We start from the raw sequence: 20,335 nt of genomic DNA, 5'->3' as shown, positions 1-20,335 counted from the left end.
CGGGGAAAAAACGTTGCAAAAGACGGCGATTGTAAGTTGTGTCCCCATCGAAGTACAAACGCTTATTGCAAATATTCACGCTTAATTGACTTCAATTTGAAAGAAATTAAATTGAAATTTGACTTCATAAACAACTTGAACTCCACGTCCCCAACTCCTGCATCTCTCTTCTTCATTTCCCTACAATACGCGCGCGCGCTCGCACACAGCAAACGAAGTATGTTGGAAGAAAAAGAGAACATTATTGCAATAAATGTTAATGACTTTGTTAATATAAACGAGTAACCACGCTCACATTTACGACATTAATGATGGATGGATGGATGGATTTAAATATACCTAAGACGATCTTCTTACCCCAGTCACACTTCTTACAAAAATAATGACAAAAATGTTATTTTTCTGCAAAACTCTCAACATGTTCACTATTAGTTATTAATCGTTCAATATATATAACTTACTTTGAAGATACCGGATGTTAGTCAGTGAGTCACCCCAAAATTCTTTGGGTCAACGCAGGGAGAAAACTTTCCCAAAGTCTTTCAAATATTTATTAACGTCGATTACCACTACTGTAAATTTATTTTCCTTTCACAAATGGCTCAGCGGTAAATATATAACGGTCGTCGTGGCAAAGGGCATTTCTTACGGTCTTCTTTTTTTCCGTGGAAGCTAACAAAACCTCCGTTAGAAAAAATATTCCCGTAGGAACTTTGTGGGGGGACACAACAACACGCTATGTGCTTTGTGGTACCTTCCAACATTACTGGCGCTCCTCGGACAAGTTTAAACTCGCATGTTATTGTTCATATTGAAATCAAGCGAGCCCCACATCCATCATATTGTTCGTGGGATTAGAGGTCCTAGTTGAACAAACCCGACGACCATTTTCGATAACTGTCCTCTCGCTTTGCAGGTAAGCTAGCTGTTGCTAACGTGAAATGGTGGAATTCATCTCTTTGCAAAACATCCATTCCCTCCCACAGGACGCAGTCGAATTACTGCTGGTGCTGGAGAGGGGAAACATTGAGCTGATTGCCTGCAGTGTTTTGATAACATTTCTCTCCCTAGGGAAGCTCGTTTCTGTTTCCACGGCAACGCGGCTTCGGCGTTTGTCCTCGTGTCTACGAGAAGGCGGAACCACAGAGAAACCACGGCTCCTCGATTCGCGATCCCTGTGGGAGTCCTTAATGATTCGGAGATGGTAAGGAGAGCTCGACTGGAGCAGGTAGATTAGAAGATAATGCTACTGTCGAAAATATAGGTTACTAGATGCTGTGCGGTGAGAAATGTTTCGGTTTGCATGTATAGCTAGATGTAAATGGCGCGGTTTATTGTCTGTTTCAGCCATTTCAGGACGGAGTCTACTACCCCTACTGCGGTGACACCCAGGGGAATCATTCATCAGCAGGGATCCCATCCCTCTTGAATTCCCCACTCAGCCAGCAGTCTGTAAAGGGACACTCTGCACTAGGCATGGCTCCGTCTGGTGCGCCAACCACCATTCTGCCTTTCAGGTTCCGCCAGCGTAGAGAGAGCGTAGACTGGCGGCGAATCCACGCTGTAGATATCGATCTGGTGATTAGCCAGCTAGATGTGGATGTCCTACAGGAGCACATAAGCACCGTGACTTTCTGCAGCTTGGATGGGGAGCGGTGTCAGCGCTGTCAGAGCCCTGTGGACCGAGCTCTCATCAAGATCCTCCAGTTGGCCCAGCTCACAGTGGAATGGCTCCTCCACTGTCAGGAATGTCTCACGCTCAATCTACAAACAGCGGAGGAGCGGCTGGCGAGCGCCAACATGCAGCAGGAGCAGCTTCTGGCTCAGTTGAAGAAGCAGGAGGAGAGCATGATGGTGATGACGGCCGAACTCAAGAACAGGAGGAAGATCATACGCAAACAGCAAACCCTGTTCGCCCCACAAATAACCAACAGTCAAAAGGTAATGCTGACATTCTAAATTATTTTTAAAGCCTTGTTTGAACAGTGGTTTGTCTTATTTGAGGCACACAGACAAGCAGTGTCGCCATTTCCTCCCTCCTCCTTAAGGCCACATCTGAGCATGTGTCTCAGAGACGTAATAACACACATCACCAGAAATTAGAGCATACTGCAGCTGACACTTTTTGTGATTCAATTTGGCCAGCAGATGGCGGGTTTAGTTGAGTTTTTAATCCCCTGACAAAGAGGTGCCAAGTGGTATGGAACCTGGCTAACTGGCTGGTGACACTCGCAACCAATTACTGTTCTTTAGCTGTCCGCTGATGATTCTGTGTAATCTATTTAGTATTGAAACAAATACAGGACACACTTTAGTATGCAACCTATAGCACAGTGCAGTCATTTTACATCAGGACAACAGAAAAATGTTCCACTTTCTAAAGTACTTGAGGCTGCCTCTGACTGGGGCAAGTTGCCAAGGTGACAAATAGTGTGTGTCAAGACAGCATGTGGTTGCTAGGTGTAAACAAGCAGCTCACTAACAGTCGCTGCTAAATAATTAATAGAGTAGAGTTTCCCAACCTTTATTGACAAGGCACCTAGTCTTCATCATTCATCTCACTCACTGCACACCGTCAAACAAAATTGCCGCAATGTATGAATACTGAAAAAAAAAAAACGATCTTGCCTCAAATTACTTACCAATTGACTTACTCAATGTGAAATTTGCACTTGTCTAAGTGAACATGAAGCCGATGCTAGCAAAAATCCATCACTTATTCTTTTATATGAATGGCAACAGATGAGTACAAAGCTTAAATGTAGCTAGTGAAAGATAATTCAAACATTCTACCTGTCACTATGTCTAATAAAGACTGATGAGCAAAGATATATTTGCCATGAAATTGGGTAATATTGATGCCCCGTACTTCAATTAATGAAAGTTATATTTTACTTTATTAACACACCTATTTTGTTGTGTTCTAGTGCGCATATTGCAAAAAGAAGTTCCTCACCGCTTCATTTCTCCAGAGTCACATGCAGCGGCGCCACCCTGATGAGAATAATATGCGTAAGTCACATCTAAATCATAAGAACATCTTTTTGCATGCGGAACAATGAATCCTCATGCGTGCTGCCATTACCGTCCATCTTTACCAGAGTTGCAATCAAACATTGAGGAGAAATCCCAGATCCAAGCCCTGAAATTGGAGATGAACAGTCTGAAGGAGGAGATTGTTCAGCAGCAACAAACATTGGAGGCCAAAACGGCTGAGGTAAGAGTGCACAAAATAATTTCATCATTTCCAGACTGCGTGGTAAGAAATTTCCCACAATTCTTCTTCTCCGCAGAATCAAAAGCTACAGCGACACATAGAAGAGAGCGAGCTACGTGAGTCAGCTAGGATTATGGCAATTTAGTTTGGTGATTAATGTCTTTTGTGAGGAATGTATTTGCATACGGAAAAAAAATCTGACTTATTTTCAGAGATGCGAGAGAGTGAGAAGAAATCTCAGATTGAGAGCCTCAAACTGGAGATCACAAATTTGAAGGATCTTATTCAACACCAACACATCATACAAGCAAGATCAACAGAGGCAAGGAAAAAAAACATTTCATGCATCTTTTTCTCCACATTTAGACACCTTTTCATTTAAATTTTTGTAATTCCAGGAGGAAAAGCAGCAGTTCAAGGATAAGGATTTGCTAAAAGAACTTGATCATTTTAAAGCAGTAGAGATTGTGCAGATACAAGCCATTCAAAAACTGGAACATCAACAAAAGCAGCAGGTTTTAAAATAAAAAAAATAAAAAATTATATCCTGCGTGAGAATTACATTGATTTTAACTGCAAACTAATAATTAAAAAAAATATATCCTCTTCCAGGACAAAAAATGGGAGTCAAGGCTGGGGAAAATCACAACGCTTCATGAGGCAGAAAAGAACGAAGTACCGTATACCTTCTTGGAAATTTAATTACGCAACATTTCAAACAAATCCAGAGAGACACATTCTCCTTTCAGTTGCAGAAAGAGTTGAGCAGATTGCAATCAACCATGTTGGAGCACCAGGAGCACAGCAAGAGGCAGCTGCAGGAGATGCGAAGGAAGCTGCAAGAGAAGGAGCAAACTATCCAGGATCAGAGGGAGCAGGTTAGTGCTGTATCGCATTAATCAGTGTCCACGGTGAGTGTGCGCTGAGGCGGAAGCACAGCCCTTGTTCAGGATATCCTGTATTTGCTGCATGAGCTGAGTGATATGATGATGATGATACTGTACACTAGACAAGGAGCTTAATCCACAGGAAGCTGATATTTTCCTGCAAAAGTTCCATTCCCCCCAAAAAATATGCATACGCACGACACCGACAACAACATTAGGTGCACAAAATTGATGCGATCCAATTACTGTTTAGCAGTGCATACTTTTGGTGCACATTGTCAGAGAGGTGTTTAGAGTCGATAAAATACAATCCAATACAATACAACTTCTTTTGTCTAGCGCATTTCAGAACCGTTGCAGCTGAGAGAAAGCACATTACCAGAGTATAACATAAGATAGCAATGACAGAGAACCCAGCAGAATAGACAGAAGAAAAAAAACAGCAGAGCATTCAAGTTGGGCAAAAGCCAAAGAATAAAAATGTGTCTTCAAATGAGTTTTAAAACTGAACAGTGAGGGGTCCTGTCTAACATTTAAAGCGGGCATGGGCAGCAACCTACGGCCCGGGGACCACATGCGACCCGTTAAATGTTTTAATCCAGCCCAGCGAACTTGAAAAAATTAAATGAATAAACCTTGTTAATGTTTTATTTTCCTTGTAATTCTGATGTATCCCCACTAGCAGGCGCACTTTAAGACTGATATTTTGTTGTAATGCTTTTGTTCATTGTCATTTAAAATGAAAGCATTTTTATCTATATATTAAATGTATATTTTTCTCTGATGAGGTGAGATTACCAAAACACTCAATCCATCTGCGCTTGGTCCGACCCCTCTGTCAAATTTTAGAACCTATTGTGGCCCACGAATCAAAAAGTTAGCCCACCCGGCAACAACAATATTATTTATTGCTGCAAAGACCACATTTATTCAAACAGTTGAGCCCAAAATTATTCATACCCTTGCCATATTTTTAATTAAATTGCACGTGAATAAGTATGTTGGCCGGGAATTATACAATAAAACGGACAAAAAGTCTGCGATGCTGGGATAATTTTTTTTTTCTATGCTACTTTCTATTTTCACTATATTTTAAGAAAAATTTACATGCCCAAAATTATTCTCCATCTTTTTTAATACAAGCCTATCTGCTGTCCTATCTGCTGTTGTAAATTTATAGTTGATTATAGAACTTGGAGTTCACAGGATCTTTTAGAATAATGCAAATATCACCACCTCTGCAAATCTGATGTTCAAAATATAACTAAACAAGTCTTTCACCACTTTTTAGTGGCATTTCCAGCCACAAGATACCAATTTAACTAATAAAAATACACTTTATGCTCTTGCATTCTTGGATTTGCACATGTACCTGAAATATGTTGCTGGTGTGTGGTACTCGCGATAGTACTACTTTTAACCAGATTGAAAATGACAAATCATGTGTTTTTGTCATGTTTTTATTCTGTTCATCATGCAGATAAAGAATACATCTCCAAACCCACCCACTAAAGTACTTAAAGTGCCAGGTAAAGATTCTCTTTTGGACCGTTTAGTCATCAGGAAGCCACCAGTGTGATCCTCATTCTCTGTTTTCCAGTGTTAGTAAGTGCACCAGCTCCAGAGCCTAAACCAAAGAAAGTTGTACTCGGTGAGTTCTGAACCTGAACTGTGAAGTAAATATGAACTCCCAGAGTGTCTGAGCATGGCCTTTGTTGCATGATGGATTATTGAAGGAATACACCCCACCTGGCTCGTGTCCCTCTTCTCCTCTAACCCCTATTTTATATCCCTGACTTCCAATGACCTATGAACCTCATGTGCTGCTCTGTTAGAGGAGCTCCTCTCTGTTCCTCAGCTGGATCCAATCCAAGAGCTGTCAGAAGAGGAGGAAGGTAAAATAGAACATGAAATTGTCGCAGAGTTGGCCGACTGCATGTGGTTTGCATGGATCATCATCTGCATCAAGTCTGTCGAGCAGCCGTTTTCTCTGCTTTCTTGTGACTGGGACCATCGTTTGTTTTGTTCATGTATTTATTTTGTTTTCCCTGACCACCCCGAGACCTTACAAGTTAGAGCGGCTAAATCCAACCTAAAGACACTGAGGGTTATATAAACAGGCTGAGTCAGAGTAGCAAACTTTGATGAATTGTCCTTATTTTGTTCGGGACATCACTGAATGCGTACTCATTCCGTCTATAACACTGATGGTCACCGATGTTTAAAACTCCCCGGTCACATAATTGTTAAAAATTTTACGATTGATTTAATCTTTGACGTATTCGTGAAATTGAAAAGCCATGATTGATTTATTTATGATTACAAGTTCACCCATCCACGTTAAAGTTCCTGAACGACTTTTGAAAATATGGAAATTCAGATTAATTGTTCTGGAAGTGAATTTCTATAGATTGGCAACTATTTCGACCGGTTTTGACGTGCTTTATCGCCTTCATTAATTAACTTTATTCATTAAGTCTCTGGTCGTTGTTGCTCTTATGCATTTACTTCAATTATCACCATTACAGCTCCTCCTCGTGTAACACAGCATTCCACCCTATGTCTGAATACATTCCAGTATACCCGTTCAAAACAGACAACATAGAGAACTCACGGTAAAAAAACAGTAAGCACTTCTTATGTTTGCTTACACACCTGTGAACTAATGAGCACTTCTTTTGTAAATAGGCATATGACCAGGTAGAAAGAAGACAATTAATGATCACCTTGGTGACCTCCATGCAAGTACATGAAAAGACCCTTACGACTGTCAATAAATGTGTAATTCAATCTTTTTCAGACTTGACCACCATCCCCGAGAGGAGGCCAGTGGAGAAAAAGCCTGAACCTCTTCCAGAGAAAAAACCACGGGTGGCCGTGAGAAGGAATCCAAACAAGACGGAAATTAAGCGACATCTTGAGCAGCTTGTAATGACAAAGCTGGAGAGCCTGGGAGTGAAGCCAGTAAGCCGCTGCCCAGTTAGCACAATTGTGGATAAAATTTTTGCAGCGTCCCTGGCTGATTGATGGTCGGTCTTTTTAACTGATGGTTCAAAAAGCTCTAATTTCTTGAGCTGAACTGAAAACGAGCTTCGAAAAAAAGCAAAACAAGTATCCATAAAGCGTTCACAGTTGTTCCAATCAGATACCATTTGAAAGCAAAATAATAGTTTTACCCTTTTGGATGGGGTAATAATAAAACACACCAACATGCCAAAACAGCATGTGTGTTGATTTTCATCCTTTCATGTTCTCTGTCACACTTTTCTCAGGATCAGAGAAAACTGAAAACCAAAGAGCTCAGGTCCATTCTTGCTAATCTTCAAACAAAGCAACAGAACCTTGCAAAGAAGTTTCCTGACTATTGGCACCACCGTGTGAACATAACTAGCACTTTGGAGCGGAAGCTGGGATTGAAGAGGAAGGACAGCAATCTCCAGTCTCCAGACAAATCCAGACACTCTGTTCAGGGTATGATAACGACATTGAGGAACCCTCTCAGTAAATGACATCATCTTATTAGCAGTCACTCTGTGAGTCAGTCTGTGAAAGATTGTTTCAGCCGCGCAGATAGATTAAAGCTTTAAATTTGTGTTCCCGTCAGTGGCTAAGCTGCTTTTAGAGCTGACATCATCTGAGTTCCTCTTTTGTGTAGTGTTACAGATACGCGCTCGATCCAGCAGTCTACCCTCCAGAGCATCGCAGGGCGTCTCTGAAGTTGTAGCCCGACAAACCAAGACACCCCAACCCGCACCAAGAGTCAAGACCACCATCCAACCCAAGACGTCTACACCCAGCCACAAAGCAGTTCAGAAAGAAGACACTCCCAAGTAAATCAAATTCCTTGAAGAAAAAAATTGAATGGGAAAACTTCAAATTATCATCGTGTAATAAATTAACAACTTTTATCGCAACTTGTTGTAATTAACGTATGCTCCCTTTTTTGTTTATTGACATAGAGTAAAAAATGACAAATGTTGTCATGAGTTCTCAATTTTAAGAGACTTTTCTTCTACCCCAGGACGCCGCCTTTCAGCTCTTTCGTGGATTCAGAAGATGAGGATACAGACATGGAGGACACTGAGCCACCTCAACACCAATGGGGCAAAACGTCACAAGCCAGAATAAATAAGGAGGAAGCAGTTCAAATCAGTGCAAGAAAATCCAATTTGATCCAGGCGAGGCCGGCTCCAACTGGACTCTCATCCTCCAAAAGCCAGCTCGCCGGTGGCGAGACCAAGACAGCGGTCATGAAATTAGAGAATGACGATGATGAGGATGATGACGATGAGTTGTCAGATGTCAGTGAGTTGCAGGAGATTGACTCCAGGCAGCTCCGGAGTTTCAAACACCAGAATGGCAACATAGAAAAGACCAACTTTGGCAAAGGTAAGATGGCCAAGTACTGTTATCTTTAAAAAAAAAAAAAACAAAACAATTCTTTGAAGCTGATGGTATACTATTCTAATTATGTAAGGATTATACTGACAGTTTTTTGGAGGGGTCGGGATGTCTCCAAATTCCCTCTTTAATTACTATTACTACTACTGTAATAAAGACCAGAATAACAAAAATAGGTGGTTTGTCCAGAAATGTTTACTGTTACATTCTTGTCATTTGTGTCTATTTCTTTTCTTTTTTAGAAAACAAAGTCCGTGACCTGGCACGGAAAATTGAGAGTCAGTTTGCAAATAAATTGTCAAAGAAACCAGTAGGGGGCGTAAGCATTATACCAGAACCCAATGACGAGGTTCAGGAATTTCTGGTGAGACTGACAGTGAACTATAATCTTGGATATTTTAAGATTTGAACAGCGTTAATGTTGGAATATGTGCACAGTCCTCAGATCTGGAGGAAAGCAGCGAAGACGACAATTCCTCCTTTGGGGACCGTCGAGGAAAGTCGAAACCACCTCATCACTCTGGAACAACGATGAGGAGCCAGGACTCAGTTAGCACTAGTGTGTGGGACTCCTCCACAGGAAAAGACACTTCCATAGGAAAGGCTCCCAGATCAGGTCAGTGGCTTGCCTGTGCACCAAAATGGCTCCCTTGGTTTTTATAAGGCAACTAACAATTAACATATTATGAAGAAATTCATTTGGATACTGGCAAAGGATGGAGCCGAGAGAGCGGCCCCTCAAATCGGCATTGTCCATGTGCAAAATATACTTCGTTCTGTAATGTAATGTGTCAATGTAACAACGCAGCTTGGAAATATTCTAAAATGACCAAATTGACCCAGAAGTACATTGACATGAATGAAAGTTTCCCAAGATCTCGCAAGTGTTGATTTTTATTTTTTATTTTATTTTTTTATTATTATTATTTTGTTTTATGTCCCTTGAGGGTTCAATGGCAATTGAGTTTGTTTCACTGGAGAAAATGTATTGCATATACGCGTAAATTCACTTCCCTGTTTGGTACCGGAACAAATGCAACTTGTAAATCAAGGTAATCGCTATCTTGTGCTGGTAAATCTCTATTGTAAGTATGACAATGTTTTTTAAGTCACCCAACCAAAAGCAAAAAATGTATGTTGTCGTCGTCTTTTGCTTGTTAGGTTTGACTGAAGCTGGAACAGGGAGCACCTTGAAGAGCAGTCTGTGTTACCTCAGCGACATCTGTGACTCAGAGGATTTTAACAATTAGCACAAATTACACTCCTGCTTATTAGACAGCGGTAAAGCTTCTGGTTAATTGCAGAAGGAGAAAACACACCACCTTACATTCACATCAATGGGCAAACAAAACCAAGAACCTCAAGTCCATATATGGAAAACAAACTCAGCAAAACATGTTAGCATAGCGCAGCAATTTCAATATTACCTCATCCTTGTGCCAACTGTTTTGCACATGTTTTTTCTGATTTTCATACGTCCGGTACACTTTCAGTGCTGAACAAAATTATTAGACCGAGTCTCATAAAAACGAGAAAATAAACATTTTAGTAATCTTTCAAAAACATTACAAGGACAACTATAATTTGTTTGACTGTTTTAAACAGAAATTAGTCATTTTGTGACATTCAACCGTTAAAACTATGTATTTCTGTTTAGGAATACAAGTACCATAAATGTTAATCTGACTTCTTTATCAATAAGAAAGAATGTGATTTTCCATTTTTTCATTTTCTTTGTAGAAAAATATGTTTACACTTTGAAAATTTATGGATTACATGTAACAATATTCTTGCATTAGATTATCCATACATACTTATATATAAACCATTCCCCTAAAAATATTTAGTGCAGTTCCAGTATAAAACTCACATTGGTGTGGTAGTGTAATAAATTTGTTTAGCACTTTGTGTAACATCACTTGTTTATAATTCTTTGTTAAAATTGAGTCTTTGTGTATTTTTCTATAGAGAAGTATTTTTACAAGCAATACATTTATTAAATAATTGAAGAATACTGTACATGTTTGTTTAAAAAAACATAAAACTCTTGGATAAACTACAAGAATTTGCTGTTGTTTTTCATGCACCTTCCATATGCCACATTTTCGTGCTGAAAGGCAAAACGTGTTTGGATTCTCTGACCCTTTGTTCCTCTTGCTCATGCAACTCATCCTGCATTTGACGAACGTGCAGGCCACAAAGTCAATAACTGCATGACAGAGTGTAAATGAGGCGGAGCTGTGGCCTACTTTTGGTTGCTAATCTTGACATGTATCTACAGGTCGCAGACAGCCGGCGGGGCAAAGAAACTGGTGTTGTTTGCAGCAATCATGTCTAAAAAGTGATTTCCACAAATGTGACCCTGTGATTTGACAACAGACACGAGAGATAAACTGGCCCTGATCAAGGAATTCTGGAGCAGATGGAGCACACTCCTCTCCAAATGTCCAATTTAGGGAGTGATATACAGTATGTGTTGCAGTACATTATTTACATTTATACATTTTTTTAGTATATACGCTCATTAATTTACACAGACCGCAACAAGAGAAATTCAAGGACTGGAAGGATTATTCAGCGGTTTTGGCTACCTATCAAACCAAACGCAGAGAATCAACTTGTTCCCACACTGAGTCAAATCTTGAGGAACAGATATTAGCAATCTCTTAAGGTCATGCCAAAACAACAAAGGGGCTAAAACCTACATTCGTTTTAGCAAATTAAAGGTCGGGAGAAGGTAATTTTCACATAATGCACAAAAACAATACGGTCATTGTAAATCATTCATCAAAGTTGTATTTTATTGTATTGTGAGGTGACACTTTCATATTTGAAGTAAGTAAACCTTTGTTCCTTTTTTTTTTTTTTTTTTTAATGGGAAGTCAACCCCCAAAAATACTTTGCAATAAACTGTTCTGTGCGCCTTCACTAGTCTTAAAATGGCATTCTGATTTATATTGCGTTTGTGGAATGTGATTGAAGTGTAAAATCGCCTCATTTTTATCCATCACCTGGGTATCCATCAGAGTTTGCTCAGGGCTCAGGTAATGACAAAAAACAGCTCACCTTTTTTGTGAAGCTGTGCCATGATTGGTCGTTACCTGAGCAACTGTGATGTCATTTACAGTCGATCGAAGTGACAAAATGGACACCCCATGAAAAAAAAAAAAAAAAGGACACCCCATGAGATGTCTAAAATGGACTTTGCTTCTTAACTCGTATTCTGCAAATGCATTATTAATCAGAATGCCATGTTTTGACTATAGTGGGCCTCTATAGATGATATAAGATTTTTTGGGGCTTGACATCCCCTTTAAGAACGGTGATAGAACTGACATTTAGTCATTTCCTGAGCTTATGAAAGAAAAAACTGCAATCTTCAAAACAAGTCCACTATGAAAACAAATCCCCTTTTGCTCAGACAAAGTCATCCCTGTTGAAGGTGCCAGTCGTCTTTGTTGCTGCTCTGCTCGGTCGACTCTTCCTGCCCTCGTAAAACAGTGGCGGACCCAGTGTGACCCTTGATGAAGTGGGTGGGAGCATATACGTCTTTCGGGTGCGAGCAGTGGCGTAGGTGGCTGGTCTCCTTGGTCGGTTTGAGGAACTGTTCAACAACAGAATTAAGAAATCAATATCAGCAAAAGAACTTTTTTTTTTATTGGAAACGTTGTTAAAAGCTTATTTATTTTACCCTGATGGAAGACCTTCTTTTCCAGAGAAGTAAGTCAGCACCGTCCCACCAGAGAGCAAAAGGATGGAGCCCCCCCAGCCAATGAAAACTGCAGCGCCAAGCTCAAATCTAAATATTGGCATACATACATCATGGTTGATCTTCTATTCCCACCCAAATGTATTTGTCGTTCTTGTCAGACATGCTGTACTCACTTTTGGGCCCTGAAATTTGGGTCGAGGAATTCTGTGATGACTCTGTTGGCCCACCAGGAGTATGTGATCATACCAAAGAAGCCTAGCACAAAGACATCCCATTCTTCTGAAATCCAGTGTGCCAATTGTAAAGGTCAGTAATCTTGATCCAGTTGGCCAAAAGTGGAATTTACCTGAGGCGAGATAGGTGATTCCACCTGCGAAGGTCACTCTCGCATTTGCGACCTCTGATCCGCCTATTTTAGTGCACTTCATGCCAATGAGAGTGAGGACGCCACCAAAGAAGCCAGTGATGACGGCGCAGACTGCCAGTGCTCTACAGGCATGCAGGAACCCTCCAAGGAAACATGAAGATTTTGAGATTTTCTTGTGATGATTGCAGGTTGAATTTACGCCACTTGGAGTTTGTTAAAAGTGTTCAGTTTCCTTTTTTTTGTTTTTGTACTGTACCAATTTGTTACAAATACAGCGGTAAGAAAAAGAAAATCTCCCAAAAAACAATCAGAAGAAAATATATGCTTAATCAAGCTCCAAAATCTTTGAATCATGATTTATATTACATATACAAATATATCTGATCAACATTATTTTTAACATTAAAATGTTAGGTTGAACAACAGGTGGATTTTTTCCCCTGAAACATCATAGATATAAATTTTAAAGCAAGGTCAAAGCCTTTCGCAGGCTTTTTTTAGGTCCAACTTAAAAATCTGACATGGACACTGATAGAGAAAATAAAATAATACAAAAATACATTTTGGGACACATGAAGCCATCTCTGATGAAAATTTGCTGTTGACCAATGTTAAAATTGTAGTGTGACATTTGCTTAAGGTTCATAACAGATAAATGACGTGCCGTCAGTCTGGTACCAGGCAGGGCCAGCATGGATGGGTAGTCTTTGCAGTCGGACACGCCGGTGGTGTCGGAGATGCAGTCCCTCCACAGGTTGGAGTAGTAGTTGGAAGTGGTCATCACAATGCTGCCCACCTCAGAGAAGGTCCAGTACTCTGTGGGAAGGGTGGAGCACACCAGGATCCAACCGCAAAGGCAGGAGACAAAGCAGCCAATTTCTGTGTACATCACCACTGTCCTGTACTTCATGGTGAGCGTCAAACCTTAAAAAGAAGACAAAAATTCAAGTTTCTCTGTAGCTCCCTTTCCTGCAATGGCACTGCTGAGATCTTAAGTTTCGACTGCAGTTTGTTTTTCTTCTTATCTTTTTGGACAGTTTTGCCCAGTCAGCATCCTTCACTTTCCCAGAGCTCAGGTCCCCAAACGGAGGCTACTGAAGTCATCTTTTGTTTGCCTGCATGTGAGACTTTTGAGACAAACTGGACTAACCGGAGTAAGGATGCTGCTCTCACAGTTTGGAAAGTTAAACGTGCAACTCTGAGCTGCAGATCCGTTTTCAATCAAATGTCTTGCTCACCGGTCAACCGTATCCCTTTCCCAGCTGACTTTGGCCCAGACGTAAATCATTTAAAGTGAAAGTCGAGTCAAAACTTTTATTTTGCAAATGTTTCATGCGCCCTCACTAACTGTAAACACGGTATTCTGATTCATATTGTAATTGTGGAACATGAATTAAGCAGAAACATCCACACATTTTACCCATCCAAGAAACAAAAAAGTGCTTTTGCAATGCAATTTGCAAATTAAATTTGCTTTTTGTGCCTCATATAAACGCATTGAAAGGCAAAACTGCAAGTGGGCACAACTGATTTGGAAAAAAAAAGTATGGGAGCATAAAAGATTGAAGCTGAGCACAGTTGCATGTGATTGTTGTAACTCGTGGTGTTGGATTTTAATCACAATTCTATTTCAACACAATAGGGCAAAAACACGTATTTAACAATTAGTCAATTGCAATTACTTACCGAGCATTAATTTATCTTCAAAAAGGAAAATAGTCAAACAAAGACTCAAAACAAGTGATTGAAATTGGTTCGGCTGGTTTCTTTCAAATCTCTGGAGTTTAGACAATGTATATAGATCTGGATTGCTTTTCTTATCCTTGTGTTCCACAAACAGATGAAGTCAGAAAAAGAGAAGAGTGCTCCTAAAATGCAACCCGCACAATTTATAGGGTCCCTAACATCAAGTCAAATGTCATGTAAATTGAGATTATCTTCCATCTCCAGGGGAATTCGAACAACATTAATATTGTGTCTGTACGAATACTAATAGTTTTGTGTCTCGAAGAATAAATATGCTTTGAGAAACAGATATGAGGTCAACATGTGTTTGGATTTCCTGTGAATTAGTTCATGTACGTGTTTCAAGTGGAATACAGGTCACATTCGATATGTGATGCAACTCCAACAAATCTGAATCAAATATAAATTCATATAAATCCTTCACTCCCACTTCATGCCCACCTAGTATTTTTGTTATCATTGAAGCTTGCCCTCCACCAAAGTGTGAAGACATGTAGGACCCGAAACAAGGTAAAATGAATGTTCTGGAATTAAGTGAGATTGATGTTAATGTACCTTGCCAACAGCATTAGCCATGTAGAGGACGGCTTCTGCCGACAAATTTGAGGTTTGTTTATTACTTTGGTGACAAATATTTTATGCCCGCAGGTTGCAACCATAATTATACCATACAGGTTGTTTAGCTTTGCACTGCGTAGGCACGGCCAATGGAGTACTCCAGGTGGCGATATTTTTATGGGTTTTGATGAAGTCAAATGAAGGAATTCAATATCATTATTATTTAATTTTGAGGTGTCTTCATTTTAGTTTGAACGGTAGTATAAAGAATATTTATGCCTTGACAGCTGTTTAAGATAATAAACGCACAGCCACGAAGCTACTATATTATGTCATTTGCTAAAATGCTCGCTCTCAAGTGAAGTTGCATAAAGGCAATAATGGCTTTTTTTATTGTCTTGTGATTGGTCCAAGAAGAGACAAGTTTTAATTGAAATGTATATTTGTATTTGAAATTGCCCCATGGAAAATTGCTAGTCAAGAAAATAGTTTGCTGCTTTGCACAATGTGAATTTAAAGAATAGAATCTGTTGATGATGAAAAAAAAAATCTTGTTTGTGATTCAGTTTTATTTTCTCATTTTTTGTAATATATAATTATGTATTTTATCCAAATATTTGATAATTCTGTAGAATTTGCAAGGGAATACTTGAATAGTAAAATATTCAATAGCTGTATCCCTTCCCCTGTTATATTGTCCTATTTTTATTGTTTAATAAAATCCTTATTTTTAGTTCCCTGGGATTAACCGGTAATTACAAAGTTGCTCCTCAAACACAGTCATTGATTAGAAAATTGTTCATCAAATAAAAAAAAACAAATATTTACAGCCTTGCCATCTCAAGGGGCTTCCATTTTGACATCACAATGTTTAAGGGCTTAGCTTGCCAACATCACATGACCAGACCCAGAAAACAGATGCGCTGTGACGGTCGTTACCTGAGCCCTTAGCCACAGTCATATCATTTTCATGTGGCCATGAGGGCAACACTTGCGTCATCCAACCACTGAACCATTCTCCCATTGAATGCATTCTGTCAATCAACTTTAAGTTTCTCTTGTTGCGCTGAGTCATGCTCTGGGGTTCAATGAACAAATACATTGAGAACTTGCCAATGTGTGTTGTTTCTTCAAACCTCAAGCATTCAATCCAAATAGATACATAGATAGCAACAGCATAAGAATCTTTTGGGTTTGGTTAGAGAAGATATGGCACATTTTTCAAGGGCACAATCCACATACTCAGCCTTGCTACTATTATTCCAAGATGGCGGCGCGCATAGACGCAGCGGCTAACAGCTCTCCCTCCCAGTGCTCCTTATTACTTTTTATTAGTGTTTGCTTGCTCTTATTGGCACCTCTAATCTCGTTGCACACTTGAGTACAATGACAATAAAGGGATTTCTCTAATTTCTAATCCCATAAATGTATTTTGGCTACAAATGTAGCACCCTTGAAGAGGAATATAAAGTTGGAAAATTTGAAAACATATGATTTAATTTTTGAATGCAAGTGTTTGGAATGTGGGAGGAAGCCGGAGCACACAGAGAAACCTGACAAAAGCACGCACCACCACGATTAACATCGACAGATTAAAAAGGTTAAAATGACATAGTTAACACCTGAAAGTCATAATAGTGATGAATTTTGATGTTTGACTCCAATGTATCATTTTAGTTATGCTGCTTAGCTACATGCGAGTCTAGTTGGTCTCAAACTCAACAAACTCCAGATTTCTTCATAAAAACAGTCAAAGAGCACAACTGCGTGGACAGTCGTACTTTGATGGCATCCATGATTCTGCTAACTCTGACAGTTCGTTTAGTCCAGGCCACAAACTATAATAGATTGCAACTTCTCTCAATTTTCCTCTGAAGGCCCCTCCTCGCCACCAGTTTTAGTATTATAGAGACCGCATCGTGCAGTCTCTGAAAAACAATTGAAGAATAAAATATCCCTAGAAAAGTGGTGGATTCTCATATCCTAAATATAGTATAATCATTTTGCTCACATTCTATAAACTTTTCCAAAAGTTATCATCCAAGCCTTAACCTGGCCTTGCCTCAGGTTTTGTCTTGACTGGGACTTGACAGGTCATAACCTCAACACTGCTAGGTACCTTTGATCCATTAGAGATGAGAAACAAGTAGTAAACATCTTTTGCCCTTTCTCTTTACAGCCTAAAGAACAGCACCACACATTCGTACAAGTCCGTGTCACTCAAATGTAGGCGTTCTTTTGGAAAGATGGTGCCTGACTCCTCGAGCTGCCAGACAACGATGACACACGACTGCTGCTAACGCTAGGTGACCCCGATGTCCTTGATGAGCTGTGTCTGGACAAGAGGCCAGATTCTGAAGCGGACACTGACCCGACAGAATTGTTTGCTCGCTTTGTGTTTGACCCGCGTTCTGATTGGGCGGAGCCTCCGGACGTCAATCCTGAGGAGATGGCGGACAAGTTGGAACGTTCTGATGATAGGTCGGATATAGAGGTCGTTTTGATCTTGGAGGTAAGTCCCGATACAGAGGACAGCTCTGTGGTGGACTTGGTTTTGGGGTCTTTTTCCACATCTGGTAGTTGTCGGATAATCACTCTGCATGAAAAGAGAAGCACGTTTTTTTCTCTCTCTCTCTCTTTTTATGTCTCTCTGTCTGTCCATCATCTATGTGAAGCTATCTCTATACATTTATTTCCATTTATGTATAGCTACTGCGTCTCTATTTACCTCAATCTGTCTATATCTGAGTCGCTACACAATTTTTATGAAACACAAAAATATGTGTAAATGTGGATATGATGAGTTGTATTGGTACGACTCACGTTTGCTCTTGTCCACATAGTGGCCTGCATACTGACCACAGATAGAAGATACCACCAGCCATTTGAAAGGCGGAGCCAACCCAGCCGAGGAATAGTGGCGTGCCAAGGTCAAACCTACGATCGATTAGGGATGGGATCAATGGAAAGTGGCTTCTGTTGGTCACCATTGGGAACTCTACTTACTTAAGACCATCAAAGTTTGGGTTGAAATATTCTATTGAGATGTATTCTGCATAAACTGCATAACCGCTTGTAGACAATAAACCTGCACAAAGACAACAAAAATATGGAGTCAATAGGGTACAGTATATACTGTTTTACTCACTGTCCACCATGCAAAAATCTAAACCAATTCCCAATACAAAATTGAATGCAGAAAATGCTGAAAGTGAGATTTTATAATTAAATAATGAATACACATGGGAGACATCACATGGTTTTCCTGCAGTACAGTGAAAATTATATTTCCAATGAGGTTGCCAAATATGATTTATTCTGTTAAAAACTATTTTTTTCAAGTCCTGTTGATAGTTAAATTGGTTAAAATAGGAAGAAAACGGAGTGGAACTGACTCAGTTATACTGATGAAACTGCCACAGGAACACACCTGCACAACTGAAGAATATAATATTTCAGTATTCATTTTAAAACATATCTGATGCATATTATTGTGCTTTTGCAGCATTGTGGCATCACATTCCTTCTAAATTATACAACTTTTATCGTTCTGATTTGGTTATCTTGCATACTGTACTCTGCATGAATGTCACGACATTAGACGTAGCTCTCACTTTTGCACCACTGCAGGACACAACCTCAATAATAAACATTAAATTAATGAAATATTAAATGAATTTGTAAAGCAAAACCTTCCAGCTCTATTGTCGGATCTCATTCGGGTTGCTTCCGTTTGCAGCCAGTGTGTTTATTATTACTACTGAGCCATTAATCTAATCACATGAATGGTATTAAAATGAGACCGTACCGCTGATTATGTGGCACCAACCGCCAGTGTAGATCTTCTTGTATTTTGACTGGTCTTTCCCCCCTAAGAAGGTGCACTCCATTCCCAACAAGCTGAGCACAAAGCCCAGCATGCCCAGGGACAGAGCACCCATCAGCAGACCTCGCACAATCTGAATGTAGCCTGGAGTCACACAACAAGAAACGTAACTTAGCCATTGGGTTCAGGTGGAGTTGGACTTTTCTCAGAGACTGAGATACTCACCCTCCACAGACCAGAGCACGGGGAAGTCGTAGCAGTTACTAACAGCTGTTGAATCTGTAAAGCACGATCTCCACAGACTGGACCAGTACCAGGCCACCTTCAAGATGGAGGAACCTCCCATCCCCCCGACAGAGGTGATCTTCCAGCCCTCCATGGCCATGGTGCAAGCCACCAAGATCCAACCCAGTACTGTCATCAAAAAGCCCCAGATCTGAACCACTCGAATCCGCATCCCTGGGCTTTTTCACCAGCGGGCTCCTTCAGATGTTCGAAAGAGGTTCCTGCGCACGATACTCTTTTTTGTAACAGTTGATTTCTTACTGCAGAAGATGAATGTTGATCTTTAATCCAAATACCAACAACTGTTCATCTTGAGAGAAAACAGCAGAGTGGGTCGCAGGTACAAGGCAGGGCTTTGTTGTTGTTGTTCTGCAAGTTTTAAAATGCGGGTGGGAGAGATGGGTCCCTCGAGTTCCCATTACTACAAGTAAAAGTTGCCAGATTAGTACCTGGGCTGAGGGTGCTCGTCTAAGCAAACATCTCCAATTACCTAAGACTTGTTGCGCGCACTGGAATGCCAAGTCAGCAGATGTGGTCGATTATAAATATCTCTTTATTGTCTGTGGATGATTGTCTATGCTGGGGCTAATTTTATCAAACAACTGTGCACTTTGCTGCCATAATGACCTTAGCGCGCACTAGTCAAGGCTGCTTATGGCATCAGTCCGGGAGGCTGCCTATCAGTCATTTCACTGAAGCCTCGCTGTGCGTGCGCTTCCATAATTAAAACACGCTCCCATAATGCCGAGGTGATGTGGGCAGTAATTAAAACTCTGTCATCAACAATGAATAGGCCAGTGTGACTTTAATGGTCTTGAGACTAACACTGTGAAGCTTATGTGACCTGAAATCCCTGCAAGGACAGTCAGTCATTTCATTCCTAAGTTTGAAAGCAAAGTTAAAGATAATGGGGGTTAGGATTGGTGTACATTATTTGTGCATCAAACCATGACTGTAGGATGGATTGATAAACAATGACTTCTCGGCCATATTGTAAACTTGCTATGCTGTTATATGTAATCATTTTAATTAACATTCACTGTAAGAATCAAAACGTTATTTATTTATGTGAGATTAGCTCATTTGTCATTTATTTCTCCAATATTCAATTATAATTAATTTGTAGCAGAGTATCAAGGGGTCTAAGAATACTCTATGTGTGAAAATGACATTAAAGGAATCAAAATTTCCCCCTAACTGTCGGAATATATACACCCTTTCATTACTGCGTTGAAGTTGTTGAAGTTTGTACTATAGCAACCGGGTATATCAAGACAATATAACATAGTTAAAACTAAGAGGTCCAAAATGTACAGTAACACATAATTTCCCCGCC

The 20,335-nt window shown here is 40.1% G+C and overlaps 3 protein-coding genes across 5 annotated transcripts; 1 reads left to right on the top strand and 2 right to left on the bottom strand.

Moving 5' to 3' along the window:
- Positions 1–500: 500 nt before the first annotated feature.
- Positions 501–10,557, top strand: dzip1 (DAZ interacting zinc finger protein 1). Of its 3 annotated transcripts, none has more exons than XM_088290847.1 (20): positions 501–916; positions 1,072–1,204; positions 1,348–1,941; positions 2,928–3,012; positions 3,102–3,217; positions 3,294–3,333; positions 3,430–3,539; positions 3,616–3,732; positions 3,830–3,892; positions 3,967–4,095; positions 5,585–5,633; positions 5,705–5,755; positions 5,940–5,999; positions 6,905–7,068; positions 7,377–7,575; positions 7,760–7,934; positions 8,126–8,493; positions 8,748–8,869; positions 8,944–9,121; positions 9,667–10,557. In XM_088290847.1, the coding sequence occupies exons 2-20, from the start codon at positions 1,202–1,204 to the stop codon at positions 9,753–9,755; spliced, it is 2,712 nt and encodes a 903-aa protein (XP_088146973.1). In that variant the 5' UTR covers positions 501–916; positions 1,072–1,201; the 3' UTR covers positions 9,756–10,557. The 3 variants fall into 3 exon arrangements, with proteins under 3 accessions (XP_088146973.1, XP_088146972.1, XP_088146974.1); XM_088290846.1 differs by having other exon boundaries at positions 1,072–1,228; XM_088290848.1 differs by lacking the exon at positions 5,940–5,999 and having other exon boundaries at positions 1,072–1,228.
- A 765-nt stretch (positions 10,558–11,322) lies between these two features.
- On the bottom strand, positions 11,323–13,668 carry cldn10d (claudin 10d). Its single transcript, XM_088290849.1, has 5 exons — positions 13,263–13,668; positions 12,564–12,725; positions 12,391–12,472; positions 12,197–12,304; positions 11,323–12,109 (listed from the first exon to the last, which is right to left on the bottom strand). Exons 1-5 carry the CDS (start codon positions 13,492–13,494, stop codon positions 11,923–11,925), a joined length of 771 nt encoding a protein of 256 aa, XP_088146975.1. The 5' UTR covers positions 13,495–13,668; the 3' UTR covers positions 11,323–11,922.
- Positions 13,669–14,152: 484 nt separating this feature from the next.
- On the bottom strand, positions 14,153–19,316 carry cldn10e (claudin 10e). Its single transcript, XM_088290961.1, has 5 exons — positions 18,940–19,316; positions 18,697–18,858; positions 17,895–17,976; positions 17,712–17,825; positions 14,153–17,484 (listed from the first exon to the last, which is right to left on the bottom strand). The coding sequence occupies exons 1-5, from the start codon at positions 19,169–19,171 to the stop codon at positions 17,109–17,111; spliced, it is 966 nt and encodes a 321-aa protein (XP_088147087.1). The 5' UTR covers positions 19,172–19,316; the 3' UTR covers positions 14,153–17,108.
- Between the last annotated feature and the right edge of the window lie 1,019 nt (positions 19,317–20,335).

Source organism: Idiotropiscis lumnitzeri, chromosome 3 (genome assembly GCF_059441095.1).
Source record: "Idiotropiscis lumnitzeri isolate Australia: NSW breed Sydney's pygmy pipehorse chromosome 3, RoL_Ilum_1.0, whole genome shotgun sequence".
NCBI classification, from domain to species: domain Eukaryota; kingdom Metazoa; phylum Chordata; class Actinopteri; order Syngnathiformes; family Syngnathidae; genus Idiotropiscis; species Idiotropiscis lumnitzeri.
The sequence above is the reverse complement of the archived record's forward strand: the minus strand, read 5'-3'. Positions and strand labels throughout refer to the sequence as shown.

Excerpts from the sequence above, each read along its gene's own strand:
- dzip1 (XM_088290846.1), top strand. The coding sequence starts at position 1,202 with ATGGTAAGGAGAGCTCGACTGGAGCAG. Across the intron at positions 7,935-8,125 it reads CAGAAAGAAGACACTCCCAA|GACGCCGCCTTTCAGCTCTT; the intron begins GTAAATCAAATT and ends CTTCTACCCCAG. Across the intron at positions 9,122-9,666 it reads AGGAAAGGCTCCCAGATCAG|GTTTGACTGAAGCTGGAACA; the intron begins GTCAGTGGCTTG and ends TTTGCTTGTTAG.
- cldn10d (XM_088290849.1), bottom strand. The coding sequence starts at position 13,494 with ATGAAGTACAGGACAGTGGTGATGTACACAGAAATTGGCTGCTTTGTC. Across the intron at positions 12,726-13,262 it reads ATCCATGCTGGCCCTGCCTG|GGTTCCTGCATGCCTGTAGA; the intron begins GTACCAGACTGA and ends GTTTCCTTGGAG. Across the intron at positions 12,473-12,563 it reads AATCACCTATCTCGCCTCAG|GCTTCTTTGGTATGATCACA; the intron begins GTAAATTCCACT and ends TCTTTGTGCTAG.
- cldn10e (XM_088290961.1), bottom strand. The coding sequence starts at position 19,171 with ATGCGGATTCGAGTGGTTCAGATCTGGGGCTTTTTGATGACAGTACTG. Across the intron at positions 17,977-18,696 it reads TTGGTGCCACATAATCAGCG|GTTTATTGTCTACAAGCGGT; the intron begins GTACGGTCTCAT and ends GTCTTTGTGCAG. Across the intron at positions 17,485-17,711 it reads CTATGTGGACAAGAGCAAAC|AGTGATTATCCGACAACTAC; the intron begins GTGAGTCGTACC and ends CTTTTCATGCAG.